The following is a 25,307-nucleotide window of genomic DNA, read 5'->3' as shown; positions in this document are numbered from 1 at the left end:
ACGTTCTTCATGGTGTGCACTCTTTTCTTCCCCCCCCAATGTTTTCGGATTGCCGTAATTCCTTCAGTGCTGAACGGCACTTCAGTGCTGATGAAAAGCCCCTGACATTTAGGTTGCTTTCTGCATTCTCTCCAGTAGGGGGCAGCAGGTAATGGAGGTTAACTGTTATCCCCTGACGGTGTTTTTCAGGCTGAGTACTGCAGCGTGGACAGGGTTTTTTTTGTTTTGTTATTACATTATTGTGTTTATTTGAAATTATGGCCCCAGGCATCAAACTAGAGGTGAAACTGAAATGGTGAATAAATATGCTTTATTATTCCGTCTGTTTAATACTCTGCTTCTGCTGAGAATCAGAAGTGAATGACTGAAAGGGCTCTTCCCCAGATAACGGACCTCTTTCACAAGTCTCTCTCTTTTTTCTGTAACACAACTGAGCCCCAAATCCGTGCAGCATGATTGACGCACCAGCTCCATATTTGTTCCCCTGTTGGTGTGTGTTGGTGTGTGTGTGTATGTGTGCTGCGTCGTGTGTGCCAGTGTGAGTGCGTGCGTGCGTGCGTGTGCGTGTGCGTGTATGTGTGTGGGGGTGTTGTGTGTGTATGTATGCGTGTTGGGTGTGTGTGTGTGTGGGGGTGTGTGTGTGTGTGTGGGGGTGTTGTGTGTGTATGTATGCGTGTTGGGTGTGTGTGAACCTTTGCCACTCACCCCTGCTCTAACCCTCCCCAGGTATCCCGGCGTCCGCGCAGAACAGTCTGGAGTCCCTCCAGGACGAGAACCCGCCACACTGGCTCAAGTCACTGCAGGCGCTCACAGAGATGGACGCTCCCGGCTCCACAGCCCCCCCCCAGCCCCCACACAGCGCCTCCTTCGGGGGCGCACAGATTCCCCTCCACAGAGGCGGCTGGACCCCGTACACAGCGCCCCCCCCCCACCCCGCCGGCCCGTTCCACTCCCCCCCGCCCGGCTTCCAGACCGCCTTCAGACCTCCAGCCCAGACCCCCACAGACCTGCTACAGACCGCAGCCATGGACCGCCACTAGGGGGCAGCGCCACTTACACAGGCCCAACCACAGACACCAATCAGCAATTACACAAACAAATCTATTAACAAAATAATAACAAATATATATTTTTGTCTTCTCATTTCTGATCTCTTTTTGTTTTTTTTTCCCCCTCGATGCCCCGTTTTTTTTTTCTCCTCCTCCCCTTATTCATTTTGACCACGCCCCCCCCAGTCCAGCCCCATGTCCTGGTCCTGTTGGAATGTTGACCCTGGTTGCTTTTCCGCGAAAGCGTTTGGGATTACCGCGAGGGCGTTTGGATGAGAACAGGCACCTCTCCTCTGAGCCTAGCCAGACCCCCGGCCCTGCGAAAGGAGTGGACTGTAGGTTTATTTTACTAACGGTCAGGTCCAGATGTAGGCGCCTCCACATGTTGTGCAAGAATGGTGTGAAACAAAAAAAGAAACGGTTTGAAATCAGGGTAATTAAGCCATCACGAAGTAAAGCTGCTCTTCCCGCGGTTCCCCTCTGTCCCGTCTGAGGGGCAGAGCTGCTTTTCGGGGAGCTGGGGGGGGGGGGGCTCCTGGAGCGCAGGAGGAAGGCGCTGGTTGTGGAGAGGTAAAAGCGCAGGACTCCTGCTCCTGGGATCTCTGATGAGGTTGGGGTTTTTTTTTTGTCCTGTTTCCTCGGTTACCATGGAGAGCAGAGAGGACAGCGTTAGCTTGTAGGCTGTGACCCTACACTCGCCCACCCTCTCTCTCTCTAAGGCGGGGCTACAGCTTTGAAGAGCTGTACCTGTGCTGATGCCGGGGGGGGGGGGGTGTGGCCTAAGACTATGCCCTACCCTCATCTTTGAGGGGGAGGGGTTTTTCTCTGCCTCTCGCCTCTCAGTGGAGAAAGCCTCTGCTTTTCTGTGTGGGGGGGGAGGAGACAGAGGCGCCCCCTTGTGGCAACACCAGTGAACCTCTGTATCAGAGGACGGTGCACTGCCAGGCCAGGAGGGGGCGGGGCCAGGGAGCTCCATGTGAGAGTAGGGGGGGGGAGACGCCGTGCGACCATTTTTGCAGACGGGGTTCGCTACTGACTGGCGCCACCGTGTGGAGCCTAACGTAGCGCCCCCCTCTGCAGACACCCCCCCCCAAACAGCTGCTGTCCTGCACTGGGGCTCGTGGGTCCCCAAACCCAGGGGCGTGGCCCCAGAACGCAGCCCAAAACCTGCCAGAGTCCTCCGGCAGCCACTGAGAAAAGATAGCATTGAGACCCCCCCCCCGAAAAATCCTGTGCCTCCCCCCCACCCCCCCTCGTCAGGACGGGAGGAACAGCAGCTCGTGTGCTTTCTAAAATTGTTTTGAACAGACATTCAATCAGGAACGAAAGGCGGAGAGCTTCAAAGAGGGATTCAAAGGGCATTTTTGTTTTATTGTCTGTTTTGGGGGGTGGGGGGGTCGGGGGAGGGGGTGGTTTGGCTCACGCTTGAGAATGGACCTTTTTTTTTTTTTTTTTTTTTAAGGGCTGCTGGTGTAATTGGTCCCTGCTCATCAGAGCTGAGTTTGAGACGCGTGTGTCAGAATCGCACAACTGTCGGGTGAAGCAGTCAACAAACCCAGTACTCAGCCTAGGAGCCACTGCCATCAAACCCCCCAACCCCCATATCAAACCCCAGCCCCCTCCCACAACCCCCCACCCATCAAACCCCACCTCCTCCCCGTCTTCTTTATTTTAACGGTCTTAATTCTCTCTCCACTGTGTAGGTTCTTGCCAGCTGTTTAGTATTCCACAGTATTCAAGAGAAAATTGAATTCAGATAAACCAATGCAGTTAACCATGGGTTTTTACAATGATGCTAAAAACAAGTTTAAAAATGAAAAGCTAAATGAATTGTACCTCTCTCTCTCTCTATCTGCAGGTCTGGAAAAAAACTAAAATAAATAAATAAATAAAAGAGAAAACCTGAGACTGGAGTCAGGCTCTTTTTTTCCCCCATTTCCTTCTATTCCATCCCAGCAGAGGGTGAAGCTCAGTGCTGCTGTTCTGTCCGTTTCACTTAATGCAGGCTTTTTGCTGAATGTGTTCAATACAGATACAGAGATCGGATTTTTTTTTTTTTTTTTTGCTGCGTGATTGTTTTGTTTTATTCTATTTATTAGATTTCTTTTGGGAATGTGACGTAAAAGCACGCTGAATGTTTTGCGGTGTTTCTGTACGTGCTGAAACTCTGCACTCACCCCGAGGTGGGAGGATAATCTCATCTTGGTACGAGGCGAGAACACACTCCTCTTCATTTGCACAAGTGCTGTGCGGATACTTGTGCAGACGGACAAACCCTGTGCCTCGTCACGACCGGCAATTCCCATAATTCCACACCAGCGTGCTCTCGTGGAAAGTCTACTGTAGAAAGCGATTAACGTGCGGGCTAATTAGCTTGATCTCTGATGTGAGTTCCTGCGCTGTCCGCGCAGACGCTTGCTTTGCGAATGCGGTGGCCACGCCGGGCTTTCTGGGAGTAAAGAATCGCTCTGCAGTGCTAATTGGAGACGCAGGCTGTAGATTTGTCAACACATTCTTTTCCTTCATGTATTGATTTCAGATTCACGTCCTGTTGTGCCAGAATAAACTAGTGAACTGTCGATACAATCGGATGGTTTTGTTATTTTTTATTTTGCGTATTTGATCTGGTGCAACACATTGAATTTGTAACAGAGCAGAACTGGTTTTACTGTCCGTGCATTTTTCCCCTTCGCATCTTTTATTTGTCATCATCTGATTTCAAATTTTTTGCAATTAAAATGTATTCACTGAGTTTTCTTTGGTATTCTATGACTTCAAAAGAAGAATGTTCACAATGGGGGGAAAAAACATACTATTAGTACATACTATTTTGAGAATTTAATTAAAAACAATTTTAAATTAATTTTATTGTCATACCCCAAATGTTACCTGCGCTTGACCTAAACCACACAGTGCAGGCAGTGTGCTTGTGTCCTTTTGCAGGGCTCAGTGTTGGTAGGTAACGGAGATAAAAGCCTCTTCCACAGTGGGGCCTGTGTTCGTCCGCAGATGAAGACCCCTCGGCCCTCCCAGCTGCAGTCTATCGGTGCTCTGAAAGGACCAGCCGGGTGTGAAACTTGGCGCCCTGCTCCGCGCGGACACCACCGCCAACGCCGCTGCCCCGCTCTGAAGGGGAGGTACTGTGGTCACACTATAACCATAGTCTGTGTAGCTAATAACATGTATTTTTAAAGCTAGAAGTGATTATTATTATTTTTTTTTTGATTGCCCAGGTTGATCAATTGTACCTGATTAAATATTGTTGATGGGTTTAATATAGCACTCTGACTGGTTTGTGTAGGAAGTTTGTGTACCTTGTGTTGCATGAATACACACTCACAGTAATGGTAATAGTGATTACTAATGAGCTTTACTGAAATAGCATGAACTAGTAGTGGAAATCCTTTGGTTTGGTCTAGTGAGCCTGCAGCGTTGTCCATTATCGTCCTGTTTTTTTATTTTTTACATTTTGATTACCTTGAAATGTTAATGACGTGGCACAAATCTTTGAGATTTATTTCTTCTTTTTTTTCCCCCGTTTATATTTGCATAATATGTTAATGAGGGAGTATGAAGCTTTGAGGAAGAAAAGCTTTGGTTGAGTGGAGAAGCAGAGGGGGGAGGGGAGCATCACCAAGCAGCACACGTGAACACACCAATGAGATTTTATTTCGTATGCTTTTACATTCCACAGTTGAACATGTCCAGGATTTATTTTTATTTACTTCTTTTTTAAAAATTTTTATTTAATTTTCGCTTACTGAACAGACACATTACTGATGTAGAAGTTTGACAGATCCTTAGTTTTTAAATATTAATTGAAATGAATGTTGCGGTATTCTGTTTCCGTCTAACCTCCTTTCAATATTTTACACCATCAAAAATATATGTATTTCCCAATGTTACACAGACGTGAAATGTCTTCAGCTGACTTCCAAGTATTTCTTCCCAATGAAGTTAGCTTCTGTTTGACTTAGGAGGGGTATTCATTATGTGATTGACAGCTTTTTCAATGATTGAGGAGTGTTAAATATTGTTGTGGTAACTGTGAGCCCCTCACTCCTGACAGAAATGTAAGAAAATGACCACTTACCCTAATCATTTCAACCTTGGGGTTTGATTGGTAACAGCTATTCTTTCATTTCCTCTACCTTCCCCTCGTGCTGTGGGTTTGCTTCCTGTCCTTGGGACCTCTGGAAACTTAAGACACTGAAAGTGGTGTCAGACTACAAGTGCACTACCTGGTCCAGCTGTAAAATGTTTACTTAACTGAAGAAATACTGGTGTTTGAGTTATACCGGTTATTAACTGAATGGGGTGGGGGGAACCTTGGTCCCAGAGTGCCAGGGATGTACAGAAACCAGCTGGAACAGAGAGAAATGCCACTGGCACACTGGGACCAAGGCTTGCTACCCCTGGGTGGTGTTTTTCGGGGAAGATAGACATGTACCAGTGGCTTTACGAAGCAAGAACTGCGTATGTAAAGGTAATTTCTGACCACCTCCTCCCTGCCCCCCCCCCCTCCTTCCCTCACTGACTGAAACAGGGAGCAGGCAGATATGGATGTGCTAAGGCCGCTCTGTTTTTTTTTTCCTCTATGGTTTTCCTTTGCAACGTCAGCTGTTGATGAGAATTGTTTTGCAGCTTTCTCCTCCAGAATGCTCTGATGGGGGGTAAGTCTGCCTTTTATCTTGCGTTTGCTTTCGCGGTGGGGGTGGGGGTGGGAGTGGTGGGGGGGCGGTAGCTGCAGTTTGTCAAGTGTGTCCAGTTATGTTATTGTAATTTCACGCCCAATTGCGTCCTCCGCCCACATCCAGCGGCAGCTTCCTCCTCCTCCCCCGTTTTTTTTTTTTTTTTAATACCCAGGCTGTGAAGTGAAAATTTTTTTTTTTAAAAAGGAGCCCAAACTTCTCGAAGTACTCTTCAGTTAATTTGCTCAGTTTACCTTGCCCACTGAAACTCACCTCCCACTTTAAACGTGTTTGTTGCTCACAGTTCTTGAACTGAGGCACTGGGGAGGAAGATAAGAAGGCTTTTCCTTCAAGGTTCATCAGCGAAACCTTAGAAAAAAACCTTAAGATGGAGAAGCTCACAGCTCAAGGCGTGAAGTGTCCATGCTTTTCAAGCAATGCCCTACTAAGAATAGTTGGTCAATGTATCTCATATTGGAAGTCCAGCTTCACTGTGTGACATCAGTCCACCAATCACAGATCATCAATATGCCTGTGTGACATCAGTCCACCAATCACCGGTCATGCAGACGGGAAGTACTCAGTGGAGTACTGTCAGTGGAGAGATATATGCACTTTCAAAGGCAGACTGTACTATTTGGCCGGATTTCTTATAGATATTGTGCATTAAATGAGCATTTTTTAAATTATTATTTTTTGTGTAGTGTAGTGTATTGAGTTCAATTTGAAAAGTTGCAGTATTGGATCTTGCATCGCTTAGACTAGGCTGTCATAAATTATGTTACACATCTGCATCTCGTGGGACGAAATCATTTACCAGTTTTTGAAATGCAGGGAAACCAAAAATTGCTCCACTTAAATTGTGTTTGAAAATAAGGTGACAGGTTGCACAGTGTGCAGTTTCCTAGAGGAATACTAGAACGAAAACAATGCGATCGTTTTTCATCATCCAGGCTATTAAATCCATCAATAAAACAAATATCATATAGCATTTCACTCTTGGATATTAGGGTGAGCATTTGAGCGTTACCCAAGTGAAACCTTATGGATGGTAGGGATTTAATGTAATAATAATAATAATAATATGCACATATGTAAATGAGGACTCGTTACTGTCTGAAGACAATGGCAGTCTGTGGGAACATTGGGAAATATGCACTGAGCAGGTATCCCTGGTTTTCCAGCCAGCAGAACTGGGTTTGGGGGCGGTTGTGAATTAAGATGAGGAGGGAAGCCTTTCGAAGGGCTGGACTGGAAGATGTATACCTGCAACCTCACCTTTGGAGGTAGCTTTATAAAAGCAACTCACAAACCCGAACACTGCAGAAACAGGTAATCATTTCTGGGGAAGGAAGGGGGAGGAAGGGCGGGGAGAAGAAGAAAGTCTTTTTGTGATACCAGGAAACATCAAAACAAGCTTTTTTTGTCCTAAGGTACAGAGAGCCTGTGCTTCCTATCAGAAAGAGCGAGTGTTTCAGAGCTTTCCACTCGAGGCGGTGAGGGCGAGATGCGGAATCATTTCTCATAAATCGGTCGTCTCTCCGAAGAACGCCGCCACGGAAAGCCATGAAGAAGATGAGATGAGAGGCCGCTCCGCACAGCCAGGACACCGCATCACTCGCTCCCCTTTCATGAAATTACCCTACCTCTTCCCTTAGGTAGCTGTTTATTTTTATTTTATTATCATACGTTTTTTCCCCCCTTATACAGATTGTAAAACACCCACTCACACTCACAACTCTATGAAAATGGCAGAGTGAAAAATGGCTCACGCGCTACACACACACACACACACACACAAACGTGTGTGCAGTCACCTCAAGCACACACCCAGGATGGTTTGTTTTTAATTTTTTTTAAAAAGAAAAGTGACAAAAGTTGACAACTGATAAAATGTAAATACACAAATAAGTCACTGCTTCCTCACAGGAGCAGAGGGAATGGGACGTCCACCGAAATATGAAAAAACACAAAATGGAAGTTTCACTTTTTGATTCTTGGTAGTAGTATTCTGTACACATCTGTACAATGGTGAAGAGACCCCAGTCGTGTGCAGCGACTGGTCTCTCTATAAGATTGCAGAGACAGTTTGCAATGGGGGAATCGACAAATTCCCTGCTGACTAAATGGCTGTCTTATCTGATCCCACTCCTGGACTTTTCAGTCAGCAAGAAGTAATTTTGTGGATTTTTTTTTTTTTTTTCCATGATCTGGATAAAGTCCATCAAGCTGACCCTGAAGCTGACCTGTCTGGGGGAATTGCAGTATGCTACTATGGCAACGGCTTACCACTCGATAATAGCAAGTCTGCAGACATATACTGTACCTTTTTCGAAACCAATGCCTGTGCCCCGTGTCCCTTGTCTCCACCCACTTTCAGCTCTGGGCATGGGTGACCAATGTGTGCTACGCTGTGCTATGCCTTTGGCCTACCCCATCAATCATTATTCAGGTGTCAGAGCAGTGGGGGGTGGGGGCGAGGCCTTGAAAATGCTACCTCCAGCCTCAGGAAAAGCAGATGTGGCGGGATTTCTACCGCAGGTTTCTGCACAAGACCGGTGCCCTGGTTCTTGAATTACAACCATTTATGCCATTGTCCCCCTACCCCACCACTGCCACTCAGTTCATTGTTCACGGGCAGCCTTCAGTTCTTCTGTGTCAACAGAAGACTCCGTCAGGTTCATCCGAGTTTATCTGTACAGGTTTGCTTAAGACACACAGCACCAGTTTCTTTAATCAGTTTGCACGTCACACTTGACTCAAAATTCCTTAGGTCTGTTGAAGGAACCAATTAAAGTCTTGCCGTTTTTTTCCCCCTCATTGTTCCTGTTTTGTTTTTTTGTTTTATGGTTTTTTATTTTTAACACACACAGAAATGTTCCCATTGTCTGTAGCCAGGAAATATTTATAAAGACTGAAAAGTGTCCCTTTGATGCTATGCGTTTAGCCGCTTGCTCGTGTTCCTCCTCTCCGCGCGACGTTCTCGCAAGGTTTTGCGGACGCGGTCTCAACGCACAGAGGCAGTGTTTTGTGTGTGTGTGTGTCGTGTCACCGGACGCCTGAAGGGGGCGCTCTTAGCAGACCGTTCCGTTCTCCGGTCGGGACTTGGGGCAGGTGGAGCGGGGCAGGGGCTGGACGGACGGGGCCAGGGTGCAGAAAAAGCCGGCGATGAGGGTGAGGCCCAGGCCCCCCCAGGCGCAGAACATGGACCAGCCGTACCCGTGGCCGATGTCATCGGGCAGCCCGTACAGGTAACGGGGGTAGCGGGACAGCTCGAAGTTGATGCCGGCGACACAGGTGCACAGGGAGATGATACAGAAGGTACCTGGGGAAAACAAATTAATTTATAAAAAAAAACGGTTTCTGGTTGCAGTGGCTAGAAATATTAGTTCACTTCTGCTGATTGGTCATCATGGGTGATGCCTATTTCTTAACCAAAAGAATGTAGAGTGGATGACATTTTTTTATTTGTATTTTAAAAAAATAAAAGGTTCCTTAAGCTTGTTACTGTTGTATTACCAAAAAAATTGCGTCGCTGTCTGTCATGGATCCTGCAAGCTATTTATGCCATTTTGGAGTAAAGGCTGAAGTGCAGTCTTGAATATGAAAAGCTATGCTTACCATAATTTCTGAATTATTTCCAAAATGCTGCATAACACTGTATGGCAACTATCATCTGACCCCCCAGCACTTCCAGTACTTCTTTACTTTATTACTTGGCAGCTTAATTGGCTTTTTTAATTGCCTATTCATTATGCATACGCAGGGCATCAAATTAATTCACTGCACATCTTAATTGCGTATACCCTCTAAGCACTGCCACACTGCATATCATTTGAGGGTGACATGCTGACACTTTTTTGTGCCTGTAGTTAATTGTCGTGCTTTTTGGTAGTAAAATATTTCCGAAATATTATGCAGTTACCAAAAAATATTTGTGTTTTTCTTTGTCTCTGCAGACTACCAGCAGATAAGTCCGTTTTCACGTGCCAGGGTATTGTGTGCCATGATCAGGTTTTTATTCCTGCTGCTTCAAAAATGTAAAGATATATGTGACGATACAGGAAGGCTGATATTAGCCTATGAATTTAAACTCGTCTCGCGCCGGTCAGAACATAGGCTTTAGGCTACAATCAAACCACTTGCTAAAAACAAACAAGTTAGCCAGCTAAGTCGGTCGGCGTTGACAGCGATTTTTGGTAATTATTTTGAGTAATTTATGCTACATTTATGTAATTTTAGCTAATGGAAAACTAGCCTGTTACGTACAGCTACAACAACAATATACACTAAAACACCGAAACAAAAGCATGACTAAGTTCAATAGCTAATGTTTAGCTATCGATAGTTAGTCAACAAGGTTGCTAACAACGCTTCCCTGGTCAGTATGTGAATCCTTTACAATGTAGTTAGCTAGATAGCCTTAACCTTACGTAATTCTACTCGTCCGTTCACCTTTTTAAAAAAAAAATCTTTTCTTTCGCCCATGGACACAGGTGTCGCTGAACTCACCTCCCATAAGGAAGAGCAGACCGGCGACGTACTGCATAAGACCCCTGTCCCAGCAGCAGCCCAGCACGCCGATGATCCAGCCGAACAAGATGATGGCCACTGCCATGCCCATGAAGCCCGCTGTCATCCGCCTTAGGTCTGTGGAAAACAAATAATTTAAATAATTAACTTTGCGCTGAAACCCGGGGTTAGAATCCCACGTTCTGTGTGGGGGCAGTCACAATGCCACGGTAAACAGTTGGTTATTGTTGGTTGGTTATTTATCGATATAAGTAGGTCAGGATTCCTTCCTGCAGTTGTATCACCATGACTTAATAAATGCAGTGACAGCACATTAGAGGAACAGCAAGATCATCAAGCCTATCCACAATAGCAATTATATGCAATGGGAAGCACGTCACTCAAACTCACATTCATGTTCCTCCTCACCTAATTTCAAGAGAATTAATTTTATGCCTGCACGAGGGAAAGTTGAGCTCCCCCCCCCCACCCACCCACACACTTTGACAGACCACACTGAATATATTTCAACATAAAGGAATGCAGTATTTTCACAGATATGCCCAGAATTATTAAAACTGACTGTCAATGTGATATGCAGGAAAGCTGTCACTGTTTCTACCGTTACAAAGCAACACTGAACACTGGGATATAACTGTTCAATGTGTGAGGTTTTCACTTGGAATTTGCCTGATCTTGCTTGTCAGTGCTTGTTTTCTTCTTGCACCGAGTATGAGCGAAGTAGGCCTACTCCTGTACATAGCTCTACTGATTGAGGATGATTTATTTATTTCGTTGTTTTGGTCTCCCTAGAGTTCCAATCATTTCTGTACATGCTAACTATATTAAATCTACCTTTCTCTTGTCCTTTGGTTAATAGACTTCAGCAGGAGCCACGTTTTTATTTTCAGCAAACCGCAAAAATATGAGAAACACAGTGAGATCAGCCAGCGGGTAGGTCAACGGGAGCTTTGTCACGAATCTGAAAGGATTCCATGTGGATGCGATCGGTTATTAACGGCTCAGTCGGGTGTGCGCACAGCGTCAGTCCAGGGCATCCAGCTGCCCACAATGCGCGCACACCTCGGTCACGGGAGCGGGTGAAAACGTGTCCCGCGGGAAGTCATCTTCTCTCGGCGGGAGCTTAATAACGACGGCGTTCGGTGAAAGACGTAGTCGTGGTAACGCTAGAAAGAAACACCGTTAGGCGATTTGGAGAGCGCGCGGACGACGCGCGTGGCGAGTGGCGCGCTGCTGTTTTCTGCGCTGCCGGAGCTGATGTGTCATCGCGGTTAGGGGTGATTGGTGTTGGAAGAGCGCGGGGGTGAGCCCAGGTGTCCTTGCTTGTAATGGCAGTAAGGGCATCCTGCTGTGCATCGATATGGAGCTGCTGGGTTTGAAAATTCACTGAAAGCAGCAGCAGCGGAATATTTTTCCAAGTGGTGCGGCGGCACTGGTCAGGAATCGACAACTCGCATCTAGTACCTGCTTTTATTCAGTTGGGGGGGGCACTTCAGGTGTCATGCCGTAGAGATATTTGCAGTGAACGCCAGATAGGTTGCATACCCGGTGGAGGAGCTGAGAGGGGGGCCTGTTTGTTAAGTGCTGTTTACAAAGCACTACAGTGCTCTGCTGACCTTGCAGCGTCAGGGGGAATGAAAAGTTGACCCGTTTAGTGTGACTCATTTGGTCAGACTGGGTAGGTGGGTCACAGTGATGGTGCACCCTGGAACAAATGAAACAGGACATTTTGACTGGGACAGACGTGGTGTTTCGGTTTGACGTGCAGTTCTTTGTCGCACAGCATCGTGAATAATGCAGTGGAATTCCCACAGTGTGCAATGGAGGAACTTTGCATCTTCTGCAACACCTACTGTTACAGAGCCTGCTTCCTATTGCCATGTTCCTGGCAGAGCATTCATAAACGGCAGTTCGCCCTCAACACGGCACGACAGAAGACAGGCTTTGTGAACTGAAGACCAGGGTCCCACTCAGGGTCCCAGTCACCCTGTTATTCAGCTCGTAGGTGATGATGTCACCCTGTGCTGCGAACATTCGTCTTCCCTCGCCCACGCACGTTTTCGGAACTCCGAGACATAACAGCTGTCATTGCATCACTTTTTTTATAAATTAGACTGTGGCACGGAAGTGGTAGGAGTTGTTGTAGAATGTTTCGAATGCGATTTTTCTGAAGGGGTAAGGCACAATTATCGCACTAGCCTCCAATGCTTTCGCTGCTAAAATGAACTTTTTTAGCACGAAGCATTCAAAAAAAAAAGTCCAAATTCTCTACAGTAGAACCTTATAGTTTAAGAGAGCAGGTGATAAGAGATGATAATTTTTTATTCAGGAAATAAAACACATTTTCCGTATGAACTTAATTGGCAATTACAGCTTGAGACTGCGGTGTCGTAGTGGTTTAGATGAAAAGAAATTGGTAATGAAACTGTCTGCGCAGGAATTTTTAACTAATGTGATTAAAAGTTTTATACTTTAACTGCAGTGCTTCAATATAATGAATCACCTTAATTGCATGGCAAATGTATTTAACTCAAGGTGGTTATGACAATGAAGCTGGTGGGCACTGTAATAACCAGAAATGATTTGAGTACATATATATATATATATATTAGTTACCTTAACATTTCTCTTCAGCATGTGAAACGCATGTTCAGTTGGATTCAGATTAGGTGACTGACTTGGCTGTTCAATAATTCTTTATAGATTTTGGCTTTGAAAAACTGCAGAATTCATTCTGCTGCCTGCAGGACCCTTTAATGAAAGCTGAGAATGTGCACTTTAACTGCATGAGAATTGTTTTATTACAAATCTAAGAGTACAGAGCCAAGTAAAGAAAAAAAAAATATATATCTTTGTCCCAAACATTATGGTGCTCACTGTGTATATATGTATATATATATGTATATACTTTGATAAACTCTCAGTGGTGCATATCATGCAATTTTTTTCATGTCATGTGACAGTGATGTCAGCTGGGAATGGCTGCCTGCCAGGCTGTTTGACGGTCTGCAGTTTTGGGGATTCCTAACCTCTGACCCCCAGATATCTCACACGGGACAGAGGGCCAGGGATGACAGCCAAGATAGCTTGCATAAATGTGCTGTGTCTGACTGAACGTTTGTGCAGAAAACAATCAGAGCAACAAACTTCAGACAGTACTGTTTTATAAAGAAACATTTCACAGAGGCATGTTGTAATCTATCGTAGAACGTGTATTAACTTATTTGTTCCCCGTGGACAGACCGCTGTATGGATTTGTACTGTCCCCTAAATCACAACCAAAGTGGAACCCTTGAGTTCAGGCCTGCTGCCGATGGGATGAGGTAACGGGCCGGGTGCTGAGGAAGCCGAGTGGCTCCAGATGGGCCACAAATCGCACCGTTATCGCGTATTAATAGCCGAAGCGGAGGAGAGGAGACGCGGCGCGGTTTCGGTGTGGAAGGGGGGCCCTCCGCAGTCCTGCTCCGTGGTGCTCCTCCTCCGATGATGATGGCCGCCGTCAGATTTGCCCAAATCCCCGGAAAAATTGCATGTCTGCCCGAGACAGATAACTCCGGCAGAACTTCAAAAAGCTTTATGAGCGCAGCCAAGTAGGAAACCGCTTCAGAGACTTTTTTTTCGGGGGGTGGGGGCGATGGGGGGGGGGGCCTGGGTCGCGCTCGGCTGAAACGTGGCTGTGCCGGGGATCGTTCTGATCCGCTCTGGCGTTATTAATGTAGCGCCCTTTCTCTCAGCCACGGCTGATTTACACGCCGTGGCGGTTAATTGATGATGTAATCCGTGACCCGCGAACAGGAAACGCGCGCAGATCCGTCTCTGTCATTAGGGCCGGGCGGCGAGCGCGCGAGCGAGTCCTGAAGTTCACAGACTAATTGCTGTCGCATCGTCGGGAAGCCGTCTCCGTTTTGGGCACTCCCCCCCCCCCACCGTTGTGGAAATGAGTTGTGGAAGTGGGCCCGAGCCAGCAGTGGCATTTCAGTGATGGAGAGCTCAGGTGTTTGTCCCACGTTCTGTTTGATTCCCCCGCCAGCCTCACATAAAATGCATCAGGTCCCATAGCGGCTCGCCACCAACGTGTCATTCTGAAATTTCCGAGGCCAGCGTTGCCTGAAATTAGATGTGGTTTTAACTTCAGTGCCCCAAACATATTTGTATAGCCTTGCATGACTGATAATGTAACCTGAGTTTTGGGGCAATTATATTTTGGCAGGGGCTTTTTTTTTGCTTTACATTTTATCACATTTTAGTTAAATTCACATTAATTTCAATTTCACTTGAACACACATATTTTACAACCCTGACTTTGGACAGCATTGCTGCACAATTAATAGGGCCTGTCTTACAGAATGACCATTTGTATTACTGCTATTGTGAGCAGCAGCTTTAGTGTGATATCACAGTGCAGCTGAAGCAGTGGTACCCATCTAGAGAGGGGAGTGATGGCCACGTTCTGATGAGGATCTGGGTTTGCATTCTGGCTGCTCTTCTTCAGGGTCGAACACAACAATGGCCGCTTTTCAGACCGCGCTCTTTGATCAGTGTTGCCATGGCAGGGCGGCCACATCACCCTGCTGAATGGACAATTTGGGGCTTTTCAATCGCAGTGCCTCAGCTGTCAGATGTGCCCTCCACGGGCTCGGGATGTGTATTTCATTTGGGGGGGGGGGGGCCCGTGGTGCAGGGGTGCACACCAGCGTTTTTGTGCTATGCACCGGGCTGCTCAGGAGGCTCGGCAGAGATGCTGTCGATCAAGCCCATGGGCTTGGGCCAAGTTGTGCACACTGGCTCTCAATTAAGGCTGGTCTCAATTATCTGCTCTTACAGCTTTTTGCGGAAGATAAATAAAGACTTCAGCACAAACGCAGGCTTTCATTTCTACCGCCTCTTCACAAATCTTCACAAAAAATGAAAAAATAAACAAGATTTTCATTCCGCGTTGTTTTCTCTGCTTGTCGTCATTCTTTTGTCAGTCAGCTCCTGGAAACGTCTTATAGGTTATGCAACGGGGGGAGGCTGTAGAAAGATATTTGATTTATGTGTTCATGCCCGTCATTTCAGTTTATCTGCGATAGCTTTTGATGCGAGCTGGAAGCCGCTTTTATTTATTTAATTTATTTATTCCCCATCTTGTCGGGGCGTCTTTGCTCTGAGCAAAAAAAACCAAAAGCAAAATAAAAGCGTACAGAACGGGAGACATCTGCGCGCGTCCCGTTTCACGCTCTCAGTGCCGACGCGCCGCTCGCTGCAGCGAAGCCTCCGCTCTGTGCGCTAATAAGAGGGTGCTAATCGCGTGAGCCGCTCCGCGATCCAGCCGCCTCTCCTTTCTGAGGACGACTGAAAAAAGAAAAACAAAAAAAAACTCTTGTGCGCGACTGCATCTGTTTGGTTCTGTCGCCCGCGAGCCTCCCCCCCCATTTCTGTTTCTCCGTCTCCCGTTTTTTGTTTTCGGGGAACGTATTGTCACGCTCTTCTCCGCTCTGCACGGCTCGAGCGGCCCGCTCTTCCTTCCTTCCTGCCTTTCCCCCAGAATGCCGTTTTCCCCCCACATCGGCGTTCCGGCTGACCGGACCGTGTCAGTTCGCATCGCGCGGCGACGAATCCCCGGGGACTGGGACGCGGCCCGACGCGGGCGACCGCGAGGGAGAACCTTCTCCTCTTCGTGATCGTTAGCGTCTGATTATCCGCTGGCTGCTCCGGGCGGCTGATCGGACGCGTGCAGAAGCCTGCAACTGCACTGTGCTCTACGACAGCGGCATCGTTTGTCATTTGAATGCTGGACATAATGGGTCATCTGTGTGTTTGTGCGTGAACTATTCCCTCAGACGCGCGCGTCTCGGTCAGTCTTCTCTCGTCTTTGCGTCGGTCTTGTTCTGATGCCCGTTTGCGATGGCGTTGCTGCAGCACCGGGGCTGTTGGGAGACTCTCCGGGCTTCACATTAACCTTTTCAGATTATTTGTTTACCAGATGGTCTCGGGGCGCTTCTGCATGTAAGAGTGACGCAGCCGCCATTGTACCTCCTGACCTTTTTACGGAGAGGAACCACGGAGCACGGTCCCTGATCGTGGGTGATGTGGACGGGCTGCGGTGCATTTAAAGGCCATGCTGAGCATTTACATTTTACCAAAATAAAACTGTTCTTTAAACATGAAGAGTCCGGCTTTGACCTGTGCTTTCTAATTATGCTCGCCCAAGGTCTCCATAGTCTTTAGACGGTGATATTCCACCAGCCGTTCTGCCACTCTGATAACTGATGCTGCTGATTCTGATGCTGTCCACACACACACACACACACAAAATCCTGTTACAAAGAGGGTTGTGTCACAGCATTAAAAATACAGGACTAAAACTGTAATGCAGGCTAATGGTTAGGACCTTCCCCAACTATGAAAAATTGATCAAATTGGTCACGGAGTGTGAGGCATTATGAAATGAACTGTAGAGATTGTAGTTGTGCAGAGAAATTGTCAGTTTTTTTCAGCCAGCTTTACTGCAGCAAAAAAAAAAAAGAAGCAAAATGGTGGCCAATAACAGAAATGTCCCTGCTTCAAGGACAGTGACTAAGTTGGCGACAGGGGACTGAAGTGGTGGAGTGCAGGTATCCATAATCGATCCCTGTATCCAATTAGTCATTGAAATGTTCCCTCTTGTCAAAGGCCCAGGCTTGGTATGAGTTTCCAGAGATGCCAGTTCCCAGTTTGCAGAGGTTTATTGTAAATGACAGCATGGCTGTAAATATGAATATGTAATGTAGATCTAACCTTGCATTTCATGCATGTGATGTTTTTATGTGTTAATCTCTCTGTTTTTTTTATTTTTATCTCTGGTTTGTGTGCAGGATTTTTGTTATGTATGATACGGAATACCTCAGCTTTGAACACAATCTTAACTTGATTGTGCTGGATTCTGAATGAGTCAAAACACAAATATGTGACTATATTCAAAAGGTCCACCCTCTTGAGTTCTGCTGCCTTCTTCCAGCACGGTAATGACAATGCTGTGATGTTAAGTGACTGAGTGCCGTTCCTTTGGCGAGCGTTCGCTCTGTCTCCACGCAGTAGGTGCCGGGCGGGGTGCTGTTTTTTCGGTGGCCTGAGCGGGACGCGGGTTTTATAGAGCTGACGGGGACCATTACAGCTTCACTTACTGCCTCCGGTTTTTTACACGCTCCCATCTAGCTGTCCTTGTGAGTTAAGATGGGATGCTGGGAAGCCAAGAGCAGTGCGGCGTCCAGCGAGAGCACTTGGGCGGTTTTACTTCAGAGAGAAATGTGTGTGCAGTTTTATGGGCCCAGCCGTTGTTTAACAGTTAAACTACTGTAGCAGCGAGGACCGTTGGACTAGTGCAGACACCCACATTGCTTTCCAGGGAATTATATGTGCTATATGATTATAACAGATTATGTACAATATTTTTTTTTAAACTGGGGTCCTGTGGGATAAATACTGTAAAAGCGTACACACATTTCAAAAACAGGAAAACCAACTGCCGTTTGTTTACCGTTTGGTAACCATGGTATCATTCTAAAGAGCTGCAAAATGAGGCACATTTTAACCAATCAAATCAAAACAACATAACTCTGCAATGATGCTTATTCAATTTCATTTTACGTCTTCAACCTCATTTTAAAAACTGTTCTTAAACTGTGTTCATTTTAGAATGGCGCTGGCCAATGAAAAGCTTTGAATGTATTAGCTGTTGTGTCGGGTGATAAATTCTATTGGAATCTGTTTTATGGAAATACTTGATTTTACTATTTGTGAGCTTGATGAGTAAGCGTAGGCCGTTTGCGTGTGTAAGCCATTTTGGGAAGGAAATTGACTTTGTGACTAAACAGCGACGCATTTTCACATGAGGATAGCCCTCTTCACAAACGCGTCGACTGGACACTTACGCTGATCGGTTCTGGCGGCCCCCAGATGCCCAAAAGACCGCACACGACAGAATCCTATTCCAAACGCTACAGTTTGTGATGTCATCTCGTCTTCGCGTGTGCGGCTGCCATCTTGAGTCACCCTGACTCACTTCCTTGCGAGCCCGTTTCTTGGCCCTGTGGCCCAGATCACGGGCTCTGCCGACCTTCTGTCTCCCTGCTGTCAAGTACAGTAAGATGGGCTGACAGCACTCTCCAGAGGGAGGCCCGGTTTGCTCAGCCGTGTCAACCAAGAAGCAAAGAAAACAAACGGGCGTACATTTCAGGCAGCGCACAGCGCAGCTTTCCTTTGACCTGGTGTGTCTGGTCCAGTCTTACTCTGCTCCGCTCACTTAAAAGCAGCCGAGGTTCTCATTACTCTTCGTATCCATGGTACCTGCAACCTCACGTCGACCACGTAAACGACAAAGCCTCTGTCTGCTGCTTTTGTTTTCCGTTCTGATAAGTGAAGAAAAGTTCTGTTTAAAAACCGCAGCGCGTGTCTTGACCAGAGAAACTGTAAAAATTGATATTCCGTAACCTTTAAATTTTTTTTTCTCCAGAGCGCTGAAGGATCATTCCTAAGATCCTCGCGCCATTTATGTTCAGGCATTTATGTTCAGGCTCAATTCAAGAGTTTTTATGGCAGAAATATACAAATAGGATTTGTGCTCAGTTTTGCGAGCGAGGCCATTTTTAACAGAACGGGTCACCGGACGGCACTGAAACTCTGCAAAGCAGAGGCACTTAGAGGCGGCATTAGCTGCTTTTTTCTCAGTCTCTGCCGTGTCTAAAAAACATTTACGCTGGGTTTTTTTTCTCTTCCATATTCCTGCCTTTGCTGCGCTCCTCTTATGAGACCCTTTTAAATGAGATGCCGGGGTTGACTGGGTTTATGGAGGCGGCAGTAACACGGGGGGCTGATTGCAGAAAGAGCTGGCGGCCCATCCGTCAGGCCCGCAGTCACACCCTGTCTTACATCATTAAAGCGCCGGTTTGTGTGGCGCTTTGCCTAACGACCGTGGTTCTGATGAGGACGCGCCCCGTGGCAGACGCTATGCTGCGCTACGCTGCTATGCTATGCTACGCTATGCTGCTATGCCACGCTACGCTGCTATGCTACGCTATGCTACGCTGCTATGCTACGCTACGCTGCGCTGCTATGATACGCTACGCTGCAGTGTCTGCATGTGAGAGGCGCTGCACACTCAGCTTGGTTCTGGCTCGGAGATGAAGGAACACACTGCCCTGCGCTTGCTTACTGACGCTGGGGTACTGCCGGTGCAGTCACTGGGAGTGCAGCTGTCCTACAGGAATCATGGAAGTCATCTACCCTAATGAAGCAATAAGCAATCAAGGCTGACATTGACATTTTTGAAAGAAAGAAGTTGTAACCTGTACTTGTACATGTAAAGCCTCTGCATCAGTCTGTAAAGGGTCTTTGGACCAATTTCCTGCACCCCTGTCAGGCCTGTGGATGTTTCTCAGCTGGGGGTTGCAGTGTAAGCGCACCTTTCAGATGCAGGGTCAGATCAAAGGCTGAAGCACCTGCAGGAGCTTCGCTCAGTGTTGCTGTTTTCCCCCCTGTGCTTTGGAGGTTCAAATAAGCCTCACCCTTTGGAATGTTTTTTTCAAAGTTCAAAGTCTGTTCTAGAACTCTGTAGTGATTGTTACATCAGCATCAGAATGTTCAGCTAAGAACATGCTAATCACATATTTGTGATCATCTTAACGGGTTAATTCGTCACTTATTTCTTCTTTTTTTTTGCAGTGCTAACGTAATGTGCGCTGGCGTCCTTTGGCTGCAGTCGGTCCCGCGCGTGCGTGCGTGCGTGCGTGCGTGCGTGCGTGTGTGTGTGTGTGTGTGTGTGTGTGTGTGTGTGTGTGTGTGTGTGTGTGTGTGTGTGTGTGTGAGTGTGTGTGTGTGTTCACAGAGAGGACTGTAAGCCCGTTGTGTCAGCTGACAGGGACAGATTAAGCGTGGCGTGTGTGTGTGTGTGCGTGCGTGTGTGTGTGTGTGCGTGTGTGTGTGCGTGTGCGTGTGTGTGTGTGCCTGTGTGTGTGTGTGTGTGTGTGTGTGTGTGTGTGTTGTGTGTGTGCTGGTGCGTGTGTGCGTGTGTGTGTGCCTGTGCGTGTCTGTGTGTGTGTGGTGTGTGTGTGCGTGCGTGTGTGTGTGTGTGTTCACAGAGAGGACTGTAAGCCCCGTTGTGTCAGCTGACAGGGACAGATTAAGCGGCGTGTGTGCGAGGCTTTGCCGACGGGGCCGAGGCCTCAGCTCAGCTGCGGCGCCTGTGGATTTGCATACAGAGCAGCGGCTCGCAGCCTCGCAGCAGAGGACCATTCTCCCCGGTGATAACACAGAGCCCACCAAAGAGAATAACACAGAGCCCACCAAAGATGATAACACAGAGCCCACCAAAGATAATAACACAGAGCCCACCAAAGAGAATAACACAGAGCCCACCAAAGAGAATAACACAGAGCCCACCAAAGAGAATAACACAGAGCCCACCAAAGAGAATAACACAGAGCCCACCAAAGAGAATAACACAGAGCCCACCAAAGAGAATAACACAGAGCCCACCAAAGATGATAACACAGGACCCACCAAGGATGATAACACAGAGCCCACCAAAGAGAATAACACAGAGCCCACCAAAGAGAATAACACAGAGCCCACCAAAGACAGGGGGCCGGTCTTTCAGCCAGGGAGGGTTTGGGACAGGAACCAGAACTGGGGTAAAGTAGGAGAGGTGCTAACCTTTGCAGTGGTGCCTCTCGCTGCCCTGAATATCGAAAATCTTGCCTAATGTCGTGTGCGATGAGCAGAACTCCCGCAGACTGCCCGGTCCAGCCCACGGGCTGTTTGCACAAGCGTTTGCTGACAGTAAACCAGCGGCTGAACAGGACCCAGTCTGCGCCAGCCTGATCGTACGCTGCGCGGCTCGGCCATGAATGCTCCAATGCGCATACCGGCCCGTGCTACCCGATGCTCCACACCCATTTAACAACTCAGTCTGTGACTAAACACTGGGTTCAGGAGAGGGTCATTCAAAGGATAAAAAATAATGAAAATAGTGACAATAAATTTTCAGTGTATTCTGCAGAAAAATGGATATCAGTGATATATGAACATCAGCGCCGAGGCTGTGATGGACAGGCGGTAAGCCACTGCTGCCGGTTTCCTGGTATATTACAGCTGAATGGTTTTCTGAGGGTTTGCAGTGCAGCTCATGAAAGCAAATGGGGGGAATCGGGCAGAAATGTAGTAGCGCAACATGGCCATCGCTCAACATACCGTGCCATCTCCATGACCCTGCTCCCGCCCTCAACCAACCCCCCACCCACCTGCACCTCTGAGCACACAGTCCTGGTAACCTGGAGCCTTGTATGTCAATTCAGGAGCGCATCAGCATCAAAAAAAGAAAAGCCCATTCTCAAAGACTGAATTATTTCTTCTAATAAACACAGACTTTTTACGGGTTTTTATTCAGAATAGGAAGGCTGAAATGAAAAAGCAGATAAACGCTTCATTCGTGGGCGAATGGGAATTATCCTCTAAAATGCCAGTCTTGGTATGCCAGGTCCTTTCAGTCATTATTAAGCATTCTCTTCTCTTTCATTAATCCTCCTTCACCCCCACCCAAGCACATCTGGGCCCTGTGCAAAAAATGCCTCTGCAATCCTGTGGATTTTCCAATATTCCCTGATTATGGGGATGCTGAACGAATGGGAGGACTGAGCCTGGAGGGCTACTTAAGAAAAAAAAAGTAATTATGTCTAAAGTTTCATGTGGGAGATTAGGAGTGGGGGGGGGGAGCAGGCGCTGAGCGGCGGATCTCTACGCTTCGCCCCGAGTTACCGGCGCCGGTTTTAAGATGGCCCCCGCCTTCACAGTGGCTAGGTTGGGCTAATCGCTCCCGCTGATAAAGTTTTCTCGCGGTAGCAGGAGCGGCGTGATTACAGCACGGGCTAATTAATCCAGCGGAGAGAGAACCTCGTTACTGCCTCTTTTGTGCGCTTTTGAATGCGTGCTTAAGGATTAGAGAGAGAGAGAGAGAGAGAGAGAGGGAGGCGCGTCGAGCACCCCGGCCCGTCCTAGGCTGCGTCGCAGAAGCGGGGGGCAGGGGGGGGCGTCACGTGACTCGCCGCTAAAATCCCGGGGCGGCGGCGGCGGCGTTTCCGTCGTTCGCACCCACGCCCTCGCCAGCGCTGCCTCAGGCCTCCTGCGAATCCACTCGGAGAACAATAGCCCTTTATCGCTCGCATGTGTGGATTAATGGCTGTTTTTACATTCATGTTGCAGGCGTATACTCATTATGCGGCGCTGGTTTATTATTTGTGACGAGATAGGCAGGTCACCCGTCATTGTGAGTTAGCCGCAGGCACGCTAGGGAAGTGCTACGCAGAGAGGGGTAGCAGTTATACAGGGATAGCATGTCACTCCTTTTGCACTTAAAGGGGTTTTGTAAAGATGCATGCAATATCAGACGTCCGGACAGTATTGTGTACATGCCAGTATCTGTGCGTGTGTGTGTGTGTGTGTGCTAGTGTGCGTATGCTTGTGTACGTGCGTGTGTGTGGATTTTCTGTGGGTGTCACAGAGCCAGCCTGTGGATTTGAGTGCTGTGCAGGTCTGGTACTGCAGCAGAGCGAGTGAGTAGCATGCTTGCAGTGCAGGTGGGAAAAAAAATAATATTTTTTTAAAATCTTTTTTTTTGTAATGAAATCGCTCTGCGAGCTTCCAAAACTCACCTTGAGGAGAGGTTAGCTTTGCCACTGAGCTTTTCAAGCAAATCTACGGCTGTGGAAAAACTCGCTGAATGCATGCATGAGCAGAAGCGCTGAGTCTGCAGTACTGTCAGCGCTCTCCGGGCTGGAATTCACCTGCGCTCCTGGAGAGCAGGTTCACCTGAACGGGCCGTTCTCCTGGGGTTTGTCCCATTATGCAGAAATCTCCACTCCCTCAGCCTTTGATAGCTTTGATCATTTTTTATTTTTTTTTTGTTGTAAGGTTTTCTTCCTTTCAACAATGTGTAGCTCTGCCTGACAGAGACCTTATCCAAGCAGCTGACTGTGGCTTAGAGAGCACATTCCTGCCCACGTGACACTCTTATCTGCACGGATGGCAGGGTGATGTATTCTTGCGCTGTGAGACGTGGTTCTGCCGATTTTTTATTCCCTTTCTCATCGAGTCGCCCTGCGTCCTGAAGCCTCTCCCTCCGCCATGTTCAACAGCCTGCAAGTTTACAGCAGCGAACGCTCGCTCTCGCATCAGAAATGCTGCTGGTGTGAAGTTATGCATGCGTTTCTCAGACTGCATAATTCTGCCCCCGCTGTGCCATGACGTAACAGGAAGTGAAGGGCGGGGGCATATGTTATGGGGGGGGGGTATGAATGTGTGAATCTCGCGCCCTGCTTTCCCCTCCAGCTCTTGGCCCTGCTTGCTCTGCTCCTCTCCTCTTATGGCACCCGGGTCTCCAAAACGGCTGGAGAAACAGCAGCTCGGAGGCGGAGAGAGGTGCTGGGACTCTCTCTCTCTTTATCTCTCCCTCTCTCTCCCTCCCTCTCTCTCCCCCCTCCCTCCCTCCCTCTCCTTCTCTCTCTCTCCCTCCCTCTCCTCTCCCTCTCTCCCTCCCTCTTGGCTCGCAAAAAGCTTGACACCCGCCGCCCCCGCTGAGCGCAGGGTGCCAGTGAAAGGCCGGTGTGCGATCTCTGTCGGGTCCTAGTTACCCTTCGCACTCCACCCATCACATTTCATTAGGCCTGGCCGGGCCCAGGGGGGACGGGGGGGGCGGTGGCGTCTCATTACACCTGTCTCCTTCCATCCCAGTTTCAGCCAGACGCTGTCGTTAAAGGCCCCCGTGCTCTCCGGATAACGACTCCGGTTATGACTGTTATTGGAGGCTGATGCCAGAGGGTAATAACCCAGGTGCAAAGGCCAGGACCCAACATCAGTTACACTTCAGGGGGTTCGCATTCCCCCCCCAATACCCCCCCCCCCCACCTCCCAGGGGACGAGGAAGCTCCAGTTCATAACGAGCTATGGAAAGGCTGCTTAGTTTAAGTAATTGCAGTTTATTGTGTTAATTAGTAATTGAACAAATGCTCTAGGCAACTGATAGTGGATCCACAGCATCTTGCGGTGGTTCACAGCAGTGAAAGGAGTGAAACTGTTCAGGGTAGTTGGTCGGCCTCTTCCAGCCGAACCTCTGATACGGTGAAGTGCCGAGGTTAAGAAGGGGCATGTGTGCTTGGAGGTGCCCTGCAGTTAAAGCGCTCTCAATCTCCAAACCTTAATCTCGGTGTCCAAAAACCCCGAAAATGAAGCGCGAGCCTCTGCCCCCTCGGTGTCCTCCCGTTTCCACGGCGACCTTGGATTCAGACGTCGCTCGGGACGGCCGGAACATTCCGGTGTGTGCGGCGCAGATAAGGAGGTGCCAGCTGGCTCTGAGGCTCCGCTCCCGCACAGCGTCGGTGTCTGGGAGCTGCCAGGACTTTTTTGTGGTGCTCGCGGGATTTGGAAAAAGGCCCTGCGTGAGAGTTGAGTGCTGAAATGCGCGGGTCACACCATTACAATACACTACACTACATTACGTTTACACTACTTACTTCACATAACATTACGACATTCTACTTACCACTACCTCTTACGTTACATACCTACATTATACATAACTACATCATGTTACATTACACTCATTACATTACTACACTGCATTACACTACATTACTTACATCTTGCATTGCATCTAGCATTACATTGCTCCACTATACGCTGGATATACACTGAAGTAATGCAGGTTAAGTACCTTCCTCAAGGGCACAACGGCAGTGTCCTACCTAGGAATCAAACTTGTGACCTTCAGGACACAAGACCAGTTCCTTGGCGCCCCCAAACCACCTGACATATGTTTGTTTTCATTTTTTTTTTTTTGTGCTCCACTTCGTGATTGTACAGTGTGTCCGGCTGCACACTGCCAAGGTCAGGCCCTTCCTGCTGCGTTTAAAATCGACATTCTATCGATTTATCCGGTCCGTGTCCAGGTCAGAGACCCACCGGAGAGACAAAGCCATTTTCAGTTCTGTTGTTCCAGAGAAAAGGAACGACGCTCTTTATAGAA

General features: G+C 47.9%; 2 protein-coding genes across 2 annotated transcripts in view; one reads left to right on the top strand and one right to left on the bottom strand.

The window, feature by feature from the left end:
- LOC135245436 (CCR4-NOT transcription complex subunit 4-like) overlaps positions 1 to 2,955 on the top strand; it is a 28,709-nt gene extending 25,754 nt beyond the window's left edge. Inside the window, exon 13 of the mRNA XM_064318482.1 lies at positions 727 to 2,955. Within this exon, the coding sequence (XP_064174552.1) occupies positions 727 to 1,040 (314 nt within the window). The 3' untranslated portion in view covers positions 1,041 to 2,955. The remainder of the gene's footprint in view (positions 1 to 726) is intronic.
- A 2,623-nt stretch (positions 2,956 to 5,578) lies between these two features.
- tmem178bb (transmembrane protein 178Bb) overlaps positions 5,579 to 25,307 on the bottom strand; it is a 52,557-nt gene continuing 32,828 nt past the window's right edge. The window contains exons 4-5 of the mRNA XM_064318483.1: positions 10,253 to 10,390; positions 5,579 to 9,065 (exon numbers count right to left, since the gene is read on the bottom strand). Of these exons, the coding sequence (XP_064174553.1) occupies positions 8,815 to 9,065; positions 10,253 to 10,390 (389 nt within the window). The 3' untranslated portion in view covers positions 5,579 to 8,814. The remainder of the gene's footprint in view (positions 9,066 to 10,252; positions 10,391 to 25,307) is intronic.

The sequence above is a fragment of the Anguilla rostrata genome, chromosome 19 (genome assembly GCF_018555375.3).
Source record: "Anguilla rostrata isolate EN2019 chromosome 19, ASM1855537v3, whole genome shotgun sequence".
Taxonomy (NCBI): domain Eukaryota; kingdom Metazoa; phylum Chordata; class Actinopteri; order Anguilliformes; family Anguillidae; genus Anguilla; species Anguilla rostrata.
Note: the sequence above shows the minus strand (reverse complement) of the source record. Positions and strands in the feature narration are given on the sequence as shown.